The sequence below is a fragment of the Onychomys torridus genome, chromosome 14, assembly GCF_903995425.1.
Source record: "Onychomys torridus chromosome 14, mOncTor1.1, whole genome shotgun sequence".
NCBI classification, from domain to species: domain Eukaryota; kingdom Metazoa; phylum Chordata; class Mammalia; order Rodentia; family Cricetidae; genus Onychomys; species Onychomys torridus.
In genome coordinates this window covers 30584154-30597295 of record NC_050456.1, presented here as the reverse complement: position 1 = coordinate 30597295, position 13142 = coordinate 30584154, and the positions used below count along the sequence as shown (strand labels likewise).

The 13142-nt window shown below is 33.2% G+C and overlaps 1 protein-coding gene across 4 annotated transcripts in view; it reads right to left on the bottom strand.

Annotated features, from left to right (window-relative positions):
• Positions 1–9119: 9119 nt before the first annotated feature.
• Positions 9120–13142, bottom strand: part of Lrfn5 (leucine rich repeat and fibronectin type III domain containing 5) — a 281892-nt gene continuing 277869 nt past the window's right edge. For all 4 annotated transcript variants that reach the window (XM_036206675.1, XM_036206673.1, XM_036206671.1 and 1 more), the window contains one exon: positions 9120–9510. In XM_036206675.1, coding sequence (XP_036062568.1) covers positions 9493–9510 — 18 coding nt within the window. In that variant the 3' untranslated portion in view covers positions 9120–9492. The remainder of the gene's footprint in view (positions 9511–13142) is intronic.

Genomic DNA, 13142 nt, shown 5'->3' with positions numbered 1-13142 from the left:
TTTGTAGATCAGAAGAAAAAAATTTGGTTTTAAAAGGGGATGAATCATGGTGTGAGAGAGCCAGTTCCACCGCATCAGAGATGTCGTCATTTTGGCTCCCATGAGCAAATCCTTCAAGGACAGCAGTTCAACAATATGTCATTGTGAACTGAAACATTTTCAAATTTTATCCATAAAAAAGATCAAGGACAACTGTTTTCGAGAGAGAGAAGCGGTGCTCTTCATATGGACTCCAGCCTCTGCAATCAAAGAAAGGAGAAGAAAGAAAACACAAAACAAGTAAGATCATGGTACAGAAATCTAAAGTTGCTGAGCTTCAAAATCCAGGCAGAAGACTCCTAACTCTGTACAGGGCAGACACAGACAAATATATTTCTTATCTGAAATGCATAGGTGCTGTGGATGATGTAAATGTGTTGCTCTGATTGATTATAAATAAAACGCTGATTGGCCAGTAGCAAAGCAGAAAGTATAGTGTGGGTACAATAAGGAGAGAGATGAATTCTTCAAGGTGGAAGACTGAGTCAGGAGACGCCAGCCTGCTATCCAGGGAGCAACATCTAAAGGCAACATGTAAAACTACAGAACAAGTGACAACATATAGATTAACAAAAATGGGCTGAGTTTAAGTGTAAGAGCTAGTCAGTGGTAGGCCTGAGTTGTAATTAAAAGTTTGAAAAATACACTTTGGGAAAACACTCCATAATACGGGAAACGTTCTAAAAGTATAAATCCAGTAACAGATATCAAACAACATCTCAAATAAAAATACAGCTGAGGGAGATGGAAAAGGAGAGAGAGAGAGACTATCAATTTTTAAAAAAGCAAAGAAATTGAGTGAACAGTTCACCTGAGAAGTTTTACAAGGTCCAGTAAGTATATCACTGGGTAGCTGGGAAATGAAAGTCAAATTGAATGGATATATCCAATCACTTCATAAAATGTTAGTATAGCATTTATGATGTTGAACCCCTATGCCAACATTGTGTAGAGCCATTGTACCTATCTTGTTTTTGTAAGTACACATTTTTGTAAGACCTCATTACAATGAAAAAAAAAAAAAAACACCTAATGGATCAATTATTCAAATGTACTCTCATGGGTAAAAATCTTGTAACTATAATTTAGACTTATGTAAAAATTATAAATGTGAAGTTATAAAGCCCATACATTGCATAATGGAAAGTAAAACAATGTAGGTGTAGTGGACATCAATTTATCAGTTTATTAAAAAAATATTTTTAAAAAGGAAAGAAGAATAAAAAAAATCATGGCAAAAATGTGACCCAACATCTAAATACAAATGCAAAGAACTAAAAACTGAAAATCAAGTGATACCGCGACATCAATGCACATTTTTTTTACTTAATTAACATTGTCAAAGAGAGGAAAATGTGTGTCCATAAAAATGAATGGTTAAAAAAATAGCACACACACCACACACACACACACCACACACACACACACATATATACACATAAAATAAATTAGTTATTTATGCTTCAATGTGAATTAACCTTACATTTTGGTAATTAGAATAAGCTAGATACAAAAGGACAAATATTACATGACCTTGCTTACATTAAATATATGCATTAGAAGAATTCACAGTGAGTAAAGTTTGATGACTTCATCAGGAACAAGGGAGGGAGAAATTAGCATTATTGCTACAAGAATTGAATGAGCATTTAGGGTAAAAAACAACCATGTTAAATGTTGTAAATGTAGATAACACTACTGACAGACATTGAAATTAGTTAGTGTGCTCCCTATTGTGTTGAATATGTTTCCCACAATGAAAACATTTTTGAAAAGTAGAGTAGAGCACTTCCAACAATAAATTGCATGTGCAATAGAGCTTTCCTACATTGGCCATCTTTGACTGTAATTGAACTTAATAAATTTTGCAACACTAATATAGTCAATGATTCCATATATGTTGAACATGTTATTTCATCAGTAAATCTAAAAAGTGCTTATATGAATACATTTTAAAAATAAAGGTGAAAAATAATGTATTGGTGAATAAATTGAAAGGTAAGTAAAACACAAAAATGCAATATTCTGATTATGTAAGTATAGTTTGAAAAACAATCAAATTTGAATGCATTCTACATAAATATTCAATATTTAAATTAAAAATTAAAAATAAAAATTACTGTAAGATATTATCTATCATCTGTAAAACTAAAAGTAATATTTAAAATTAACTGAACCCTATTTATGGTATTCTTTTTGACCAACATTATATTTTTATAGTCACTCTCAGTTCTTCAAATTAAAATTATAAAAATTACAGATTTGTAGTTTGAACAATAACATCCAGTTCACCCAACAATTTGTAAGCTCTGCATGTACAACACTCATAACTTTCCTTGTCTGAATTCCTATTCATGTGCTTGCTTTGTTCTGTTAAGTGCTGTGTCTAAGATGCTGCCTAATAGCTTTTGTGAGCATCCATACCTATAACTTACACTTCAGTACACAAATTAATTGCAAAATTACTGAAAAATGAAAAAACATAGAAATGACTTCTCACAGAGATCTGCCTGCCTCTGCCTCCCAAGTGCATGGATTACAGGCATGTGCCACCACTACCTGGCAGTCATTAATTTTATGGTTGACATTTGCTCTCATTCTTTTGAATGTGCACTTGTATTGTAACATAATGCAATAAATTTATTGTTCCCACTTATTTCAAATGATTTGTTTACTTTCATACAGAACTTTGGGAATGGTCATTAATCTCACTTGGTTATACATTTGTTTTCTCTTACATAGCCTATATATATATATGGAGGTCAGTGGACCTAACACAAGCATTATGATGCCTGTCTCTTTTAACCCGTGTGGGAACTACCTGAAGGAGCATCGTTAAGTAACTACCTATGTTTTCCCTAAATCAGTTCAACTGGGTACAGATGTTTTAGAGATCACTTGCTCTAAAGTGCAACAGGACAAGCTAATAACGTTACAGTGCTAGGAGTGAGATTATAATAAAAACAAACTGTCTAAATCCCAGGAAGAAGTATTTCACAATTTACAACATTCAAAGTCATTTAGGTGTTCAGAGCAATTCACAGCTTGTTTTTTATAAGACATAAGAAACACAGAATTAAATAAAAGGAGTATTTGTTCTCATAGATCATTTCAAATGTAAGTTGATTTGCACATTCCAGTCAAAAAACCGATAGGGACAGAAGAAAACAAGAAACAAATAAAGAAACAAAGGCTGCATGCTGGTCCAGTGTTTAAACAAACAAATAGTCTGAGACTGAAAGATTATTTCATTTCAAACAAAGAGCAAAAAGAGAGTGGTGAGCTAACATTAGAGGACCTAGACATCCCGGAAGATGGTTATAGAAAAGAAACACTGTAACTGATAAAAGGGATACTTAATCAAGAAGGCATAGTGGTTATTAACTTATCTGGACAAAATTAAAGTCCAGACACACCTGAAACAAATATTGGCAGAGTGTAAAAAATAATAAGCAAGCCTACAATAAAAGATGGAGGTTTATATATATATACTGCAATAACAAATTCACAATGAGTGACACTACTGTAACAACAATAATTCTGAGAATATCAGGAACAAATATTCACCAGGATATTTTAATGACTAGAAATAATGAAGAACTTTCTGGTAACAGATAAGTTACATAAATTATTTGATAAGGAGAAATAAAATTTCTATAGATGTATAAGAAAATCAACCAACCAATAATCTAAAATTCCCAAGGAAAACCAAAACCCAAATGTATCCCTTCATGGATTCTAACAGAAAGTCAATGAATTATTCTTCATTCATTCTGTTGTCACATATTATTCCAAGAACAAAGACAGATGAACATGTTGGAAAGAAATAAAATTATATAGCAGCGAATTTTACACCTATGCCAAAATTCTCAAGAAATTAGTAGTAAATCAGAAGTAGTTGAGTTTTAAAAAGTGTAACAGACAATTACTGTGGAGATTTTAGCCTAGGATTGCTATGGTAAGTGAAGAGGAGAAAAATCTACCAACTCAATATAATAAATTATTACACATGTAAAAATAAAAATTATGCATGATCAACTTATTTGACTAAAAAAGGAATTTTGCAAACCTAACACATTTTCATGTTAACAACAAAAACACAATAATGAAAGGACATTCCTTAACATAAGGACCATTTATGCATAAGCCCGAGATTACATAAACTAACGTAGGCTAGAGACAGAAGGACAGAGATGCTTACTTTTATCACTGCTGTTTTCAGGCTGTGGAATTATACAAAATAAAATGAAGAAAAGAAAAGAAAATCAAAGGGTCTAATAATAGAAAAAGGAGGAAAATTCTCTTTACAGATAAGAAGGTTTTATTATAAAATTGTCCAGAAAATATCAAAAGCTACAAGACTTAATGAAAGAAAATAAGTGTAGACATAAGACAATCGATACTTAGAATAACAATGAAATGCTATGGAAAGAAAAGAAGAATGACATGGGAACTGTGAAAACATTCCATGCTCATTAATTGGAGGTCATTGTGTTAACTTCTTGATACCAAACATTGTAATCTCAAGTTTCTTAGGATCTCTTAAAAAATAACATGAATTCACTTTTACCAGAAATGAAAAAGCCAAACAACAAATGAGTGTTAAATTTCAAGATTTCCTAAATATTGAAAATAATATTGATAAAGAAAGGGGAAAGAGGAGAAAATCATGAACTTGCAGTTTCTCTTCACAAGCTGATTGCATCCTATTAATTTTAATACTGTGGTACTCTGATAAGACAAACATGAGGCCCAGTGGAAAGTAGCTGACATGCCAGAAGTAATCCATCAGAGAGGAGCAATTGAACGCTGGTAAGGATACATGGCTCAGTAAAAGAAAAATGAGCAGTGTATTCTCATGTTTTTGTCATGACTGGATTCCTCAGCCAAAAGAAAAAAATAATGGGTTTCTTCCCTATTTCACACTCCACAATCTCACTTTAAATCAAGTGGTAAAATTGTAAAGAAAAAAAATACCATTCCATTGGGTTGGATAAAAATAATTATTTAATAAACACTAAATTGACAAGCAATAATAGAAAGGAATCATATACTGGCTTTATAAAACTTGATTTTTTTCTTCCTCAAAGAATAATATTTTAAAATGGGGTATAATAAAGTAAAAACCTGGTAAACCAAATTCAGTCTTTATAACCCACATGGTAAAAGGCAAAAACTGATTCCAAATTTTCCTTTTACCTCAGCACACATGCTGTTATATACGTACTCACACCCTACACAAAAGAGTGTAATTAAAAGTTTTGAAAAATACACTTTGGGAAAACACTCCATAATACGGGAAACGTTCTAAAAGTATAAATCCAGTAACAGATATCTAAACAACATCTCAAATAAAAATACAGCTGAGGGAGATGGAAAAGGAGAGAGAGAGAGACTATCAATTTTTAAAAAAGCAAAGAAATTGAGTGAACAGTTCACCTGAGAAGTTTTACAAGGTCCAGTAAGTATATCACTGGGTAGCTGGGAAATGAAAGTCAAATTGAATGGATATATCCAATCACTTCATAAAATGTTAGTATAGCATTTATGATGTTGAACCCCTATGCCAACATTGTGTAGAGCCATTGTACCTATCTTGTTTTTGTAAGTACACATTTTTGTAAGACCTCATTACAATGAAAAAAAAAAAAACACCTAATGGATCAATTATTCAAATGTACTCTCATGGGTAAAAATCTTGTAACTATAATTTAGACTTATGTAAAAATTATAAATGTGAAGTTATAAAGCCCATACATTGCATAATGGAAAGTAAAACAATGTAGGTGTAGTGGACATCAATTTATCAGTTTATTAAAAAAATATTTTTAAAAAGGAAAGAAGAATAAAAAAAATCATGGCAAAAATGTGACCCAACATCTAAATACAAATGCAAAGAACTAAAAACTGAAAATCAAGTGATACCTGAACATCAATGCACATTTTTTTTACTTAATTAACATTGTCAAAGAGAGGAAAATGTGTGTCCATAAAAATGAATGGTTAAAAAAATAGCACACACACCACACACACACACACACACACACACACACATATATACACATATAATAAATTAGTTATTTATGCTTCAATGTGAATTAACCTTACATTTTGGTAATTAGAATAAGCTAGATACAAAAGGACAAATATTACATGACCTTGCTTACATTAAATATATGCATTAGAAGAATTCACAGTGAGTAAAGTTTGATGACTTCATCAGGAACAAGGGAGGGAGAAATTAGCATTATTGCTACAAGAATTGAATGAGCATTTAGGGTAAAAAACAACCATGTTAAATGTTGTAAATGTAGATAACACTACTGACAGACATTGAAATTAGTTAGTGTGCTCCCTATTGTGTTGAATATGTTTCCCACAATGAAAACATTTTTGAAAAGTAGAGTAGAGCACTTCCAACAATAATATTTGCATGTGCAATAGAGCTTTCCTACATTGGCCATCTTTGACTGTAATTGAACTTAATAAATTTTGCAACACTAATATAGTCAATGATTCCATATATGTTGAACATGTTATTTCATCAGTAAATCTAAAAAGTGCTTATATGAATACATTTTAAAAATAAAGGTGAAAAATAATGTATTGGTGAATAAATTGAAAGGTAAGTAAAACACAAAAATGCAATATTCTGATTATGTAAGTATAGTTTGAAAAACAATCAAATTTGAATGCATTCTACATAAATATTCAATATTTAAATTAAAAATTAAAAATAAAAATTACTGTAAGATATTATCTATCATCTGTAAAACTAAAAGTAATATTTAAAATTAACTGAACCCTATTTATGGTATTCTTTTTGACCAACATTATATTTTATTAGTCACTCTCAGTTCTTCAAATTAAAATTATAAAAATTACAGATTTGTAGTTTGAACAATAACATCCAGTTCACCCAACAATTTGTAAGCTCTGCATGTACAACACTCATAACTTTCCTTGTCTGAATTCCTATTCATGTGCTTGCTTTGTTCTGTTAAGTGCTGTGTCTAAGATGCTGCCTAATAGCTTTTGTGAGCATCCATACCTATAACTTACACTTCAGTACACAAATTAATTGCAAAATTACTGAAAAATGAAAAAACATAGAAATGACTTCTCACAGAGATCTGCCTGCCTCTGCCTCCCAAGTGCATGGATTACAGGCATGTGCCACCACTACCTGGCAGTCATTAATTTTATGGTTGACATTTGCTCTCATTCTTTTGAATGTGCACTTGTATTGTAACATAATGCAATAAATTTATTGTTCCCACTTATTTCAAATGATTTTGTTACTTTCATACAGAACTTTGGGAATGGTCATTAATCTCACTTGGTTATACATTTGTTTTCTCTTACATAGCCTATATATATATGGGAGACAGCTGATAGAATGAAGATGCCTGACACCAACTCTGATTATTTGAGTTCAAATTCCAGGATATATAACACAGAAAGAGAGAACCTACTCTTCCAAGTTTTCCCCTCAATTCCAAATACATGCTATGGCGTATACATACCCATACTACATGCACACATACATATGAATAAAATAAACACATAAAATACTAAATACAGAATTAAAGCCAAGTATACCATCGCATAAAATTATTCATTATTGCATACCTTGAGATTCATATACAGAGAATCTCCCTGATAATTACTAATTTTATTGTAAATATTATGATTGCTTCCTTAATGCTTGACTGAATACTAATATACATGAGAGATTTTTGTTTATTGTTGGAGATGTAGAGTAAGAAATTTAAATTTCTATTCTAACACATTAAAATTGTACACTGTAGAAAAGCAAATTATGGTGTTTCTCTAAACACAAGTAATAATAATGAAAAGCAGATGAAAAACCAGGATGAAAACACTAGTTGATTATAACCACCAAGGAAAGCAAGAATAAGGGCCCATGGAGTAAGGGCACAAATGAGACCATTTCCAAGGTAACCCTTAAAATACTGCTGTGATCTAGGAACACTGCTGCCCTTGGTGTTTGCACATTAGAAAGGATAAGAAGCTTTGGAGAAGAAATCTTCTGGGCCAGTGCTAATTTTTTAGTGTATATCCATTTCTTCAACATAATCATTTGTGCACAAACACACACATGCCTCACACACCACATTTTTCTAAGTAAAACTGTCCAAAAAAAAAAAAAAAACCCACAGAATTAAGCAAATTAGTAATGTCAGAAATCATCAATAAAACCTCAACTCAATGACTTCCATTTCAATCACACATTTAGCATGTCTGTTAAGTGTTATGCAATGTTCTTGCCTAGTTTATCAGGCTCCTGTTTTCAATGTAACTACCAGATGTGAAGGAATACAAATAAAATCTGCTAGCCGTGGAAAACCCCAGGTTCATAATAGTAAAAAGAAATTCTACTTACAGTTCACTAAACAGTTCATAATGCCAAGAACTAAGACAGTTTATGAGCATTTTCAAATTTTACTCAAATATTTATGACAGTTTTAGAAGATGAAGAACAGAAATTGCTTCTGATGCTTCAGTCCAAGGTAAATTCTAACAGGTTAAGGTTGGACATTATCTGATTATAGCTTTATTCATATTTGTAAGCATCAAAGAGATCTCATTTCTACATATTCTGGAGCAGATGTATACCCTTTTTTATTTAGTCTGAAATTTTGAAAAAAAAAGGAAAAAGAGACCCTGAGCATGACACATAACACCTGAACGAGTTATTAAATTTTCCTATTTTCTTGGTTCTCTGGGAAAGCCAAGGCCACATTACACTATTAGTAATTTCCCAATTATGCTCATTTTCTGAAGGTCTATTAGGAGAAGCCTCATCACTCTGTCTTACACAAAACATGTTGCTGCTGTAAGTGAGTTCAAATAGTTGTGCTGCCTCCTCTTAGATATAGATACACCCTAAAGAAAAAATGTTCTACTATTATTAAGCAACTTAGAATTCCCGAAGATTTTCACCTCTTAGGTATAAAAGAAATTTATATTAAAACATATTATTTATTACAAAAGTCTCACCACCACCATTCAGGCTTGAAGCAAAAGGTATTTCCAAAAATAAGGCAATGTGCAAATTGTGTCATAGTAAAACATTTATTTGTTAAAGTGATATAGATTATTCAAGATTCTACAGTCTGTTAAATCATGGATGGCAATGTAGGATGGATTGATACAGAACTTAATGCCAATGAAGGCTTTGTTCTTTTTCCTTTCTTAAAAAAAATATTTGTAGATCAGAAGAAAAAAATTTGGTTTTAAAAGGGGATGAATCATGGTGTGAGAGAGCCAGTTCCACCGCATCAGAGATGTCGTCATTTTGGCTCCCATGAGCAAATCCTTCAAGGACAGCAGTTCAACAATATGTCATTGTGAACTGAAACATTTTCAAATTTTATCCAGTAAAAAAGATCAGGGACAACTGTTTTCGAGAGAGAGAAGCGGTGCTCTTCATATGGACTCCAGCCTCTGCAATCAAAGAAAGGAGAAGAAAGAAAACACAAAACAAGTAAGATCATGGTACAGAAATCTAAAGTTGCTGAGCTTCAAAATCCAGGCAGAAGACTCCTAACTCTGTACAGGGCAGACACAGACAAATATATTTCTTATCTGAAATGCATAGGTGCTGTGGATGATGTAAATGTGTTGCTCTGATTGATTATAAATAAAACGCTGATTGGCCAGTAGCAAAGCAGAAAGTATAGTGTGGGTACAATAAGGAGAGAGATGAATTCTTCAAGGTGGAAGACTGAGTCAGGAGACGCCAGCCTGCTATCCAGGGAGCAACATCTAAAGGCAACATGTAAAACTACAGAACAAGTGACAACATATAGATTAACAAAAATGGGCTGAGTTTAAGTGTAAGAGCTAGTCAGTGGTAGGCCTGAGTTAATGGCCGAGCAGTTTGATTAATATGAGCTTCCTGAGTAATTATTTTATAAGTGGTCTGTCGGCCTGGGTGGAACTGGAGATAATTCCAGCAACAAATGGTGGGTGCCCAATGGCTATAGTTTCCACCTAAAACCTGACAAAGCCATAAAAAATTTCTAAAATGGACCTAAAACAGCTTCCTAGTTTTCTCTCTCAAGTTAGCCACAGCCTACATGTTTGAGCTACTAATATAAGTGTCTGTGTATTTATTTGGGTCTGAGTGGCTGTGGGTCTGGGTGGGACTGGAGAAAACTCCAACAACACATAGGGGCAAACACTCAAATGTTAAAATCTTTTTTTCATAGTTTGGTTATAGCTAAGGTTATATCTAATCATCAACTTATTCATGTTTCAGATCCTTTATTCAGAAAACCTGAAAAAACTACTAGGGTAATCACTTCATAGTCCACTAGTAGAGAAGATATATCAAAAATCTAAATTTTAAAAATACCTTATTTGATAATAAAATATAATAAAGTAGGTCAAATTTAATTAAAAATGAAACAGTGATTTTAAGGCTACTCTAATGTAGTAAAGACTATACCATACTTCCTTTGAGTGTATGCACACACAAACACAGAAAAGTATACCTATTTTTATTGTTTTGAGTACACAAGTCCTTTTTCATGTTGTCACTCACACATTTCAGCATCAATACACAATATTCCCCTCACTTCTATATACATTGTTCCTTTCTTACATGTTAATCTGGGTCATCCTCTGTGTTACTGGGCTACTTTTAAGGCTACAAGTGTTTGCTAATTCCCCCAATTGCCCTAGTTATCATCATAAAACTTATGAATGACTTCACCTCCCTTTGTCCTTGAGTCTGTTTTCTGTAATTATATCCTTATAATCTTACCACCAAATTTATGTAATTAATTGAATTATTATTATTATTATTATTATTATTATTATTATTTTCTTTCCTGTATTTCCACATTTAGTCAGGAGGGTCTTTGAGGACAGAAAACAGAACAGGGCACTTTGAGGAATGTAATTCTGTTTCAAACATTCTGTGTATGATAAAGATTCCCTCTAGCAAGTGCCTCAGTGTGGAAGCCCTGAGACTGCTCCTAGCTGTAACTCTGGGCTCAAAGGCTACTCTCTGCTCTGGGGCCCTTCACACACATACAATAGAGAACTTAGAAAGGGCCTGTGAGAGAGAGTGAGGGACACAGCCTGTTCAGAAAGGTATCACCCTTGATTCTTCTGACCACTGTGGAAATCAAAGGCGTAAAAAGTAGCCAAAATAACTTAAACGTTCCAAAAATACTATAGTTAGGACATAGAGCCACTTAAAAAAATTCAAACAAGTATAAATGGAAAGAGAACTACATAGAGACTTTGACACTGATGTGTTAAACATTTTTTTTTTCTTTTTACATGTGGAACTTCTTGGTTTATAGAATTATAGGATTCTATATTAAGGATTATAGAAACAACAGCATAGAAAAATTGAAAATGAAATATTTCTGCTACATTATTAGTTTTATTTCTTAAAAATATTAAGGAAAAATTTATCATCAAGAATTTTAAAGTCTGATATATTCCATTATTTTCTCCTCACTCAAATGCAAAACAGCACCACTCAGAAATTTCCTAGGGAAAGACATAAATAACTATATGATATTCTGGATTGTTATAATATGCATATTGGTGGTAGATAGTGGCTGACATTTTGTTTTAATCACATGTTCAAATTTTCTACAAAGAACACTAAATTCTGTGTGATGAAAAGTCGTTGTTAATAGTTTTTTGAAACTATAACATTGAAAAAAAATTATTTTCTGTAGCAGGACAAAGATTCTCCAGAGTAAGGACAAAGGCTAAATTCCAAAGTCCCCTTCCAAAAAACAGCCACAATGATGTGTAATGCCATTTTTTACATGTTTGGAACTTGTACTTGGCAATTTTAATAGCTCTTGGGTGTTCTTCTGTAGCAACACACTGAGCATCACTTTGAAATGTTTTCCACAGAGCACTTACCTGCACCTAATTTCTTATTGAAGCTACCTTAATGTTTAGGTCAGCTGGGTGCCCAAACGCCAATAATAAAGGAACTTTTAAAAGCGAGAGAAACACAAGAAAATAAATAGAGCAAGGGGAGAATAGAGAAGAAAGGAGAGGAGACTGGAGGAAAGGAGATGCTAGAGAAGAGAACCCAGGAAATGAGAGGCAGAGAATGGAGGAGTACAGAGAGCAGGGGAAATTAAACTGAATCAAAGGCAAGGCGCCCTCTGCAAGCTACCTCCATCCATGGCGCCCAGACTCGCTGCTCTTGGTTTCTACCATCTGTTGTTTAAGACACTCAATCAGCCTGGGAGGAGGGGACTGGACCTGCCTGGACTGAATCTGCCAGGTTGAGCTGAATCCCCAGGGGAGTCTTTGCCCTGGAGGAGATGGGAATGGAGGGTGGAGGCCTGGGGGGAATTGGTGGCGGGGCAGGAGGGGGGAGGAAGGGGAATCCATGGCTGATATGTAAAATTAAATAAATAAATAAATAAATAAATAAATAAATAAATAAATAAATAAATTTTAAAAAATAATAGGGTGAGGGAAGAAACAATGCATGCAAATGTTTGCTCTGGTTTAGCGATGGAATTTACTAGGGAAAACTATGACATATTGAGAAAATTAATACTGTTTTCATATATATCATGTTATAAGGGGCAAAAATATACCTTCGACAAGGAAACCATGTAGTTTTTGTTGTTGTTGCTATTTTCATTTTTTTAACACAGATTTCCCTCCCCCCACCATGTTCCAAATCACAGCAAACGGCTGACACTTCCAGCTGTTAGAACAGATTGTTTCAGTGCTTCTCCATTCTGGATACACATTTTGTGACCCAATTAAAATGTAGGAATCAAATTCTCTTAAAAAAAAATCAGCTCTCAAGAAGAATAATTGGTGGCTGATAAAAATAATGGCACAAATAAGGCATGTACAACAAGTCCCTTCCCTGTGAAATGGTTCCATTCATTTTACATTTCAGTGAAAACCTTCATCTTTTTCAGCAAGGCAAAGAATGTAGCATCTCAACCCCCTAGTAGGATAGGGATGAGAAGCATGCCTGGGTATGTCCTTACAAAGATGGGTGTCAGGCATGAGTCAGACATGTCATCCATACATCCATACAAAGATGCCTGTGTGTACAGAAATAGTTC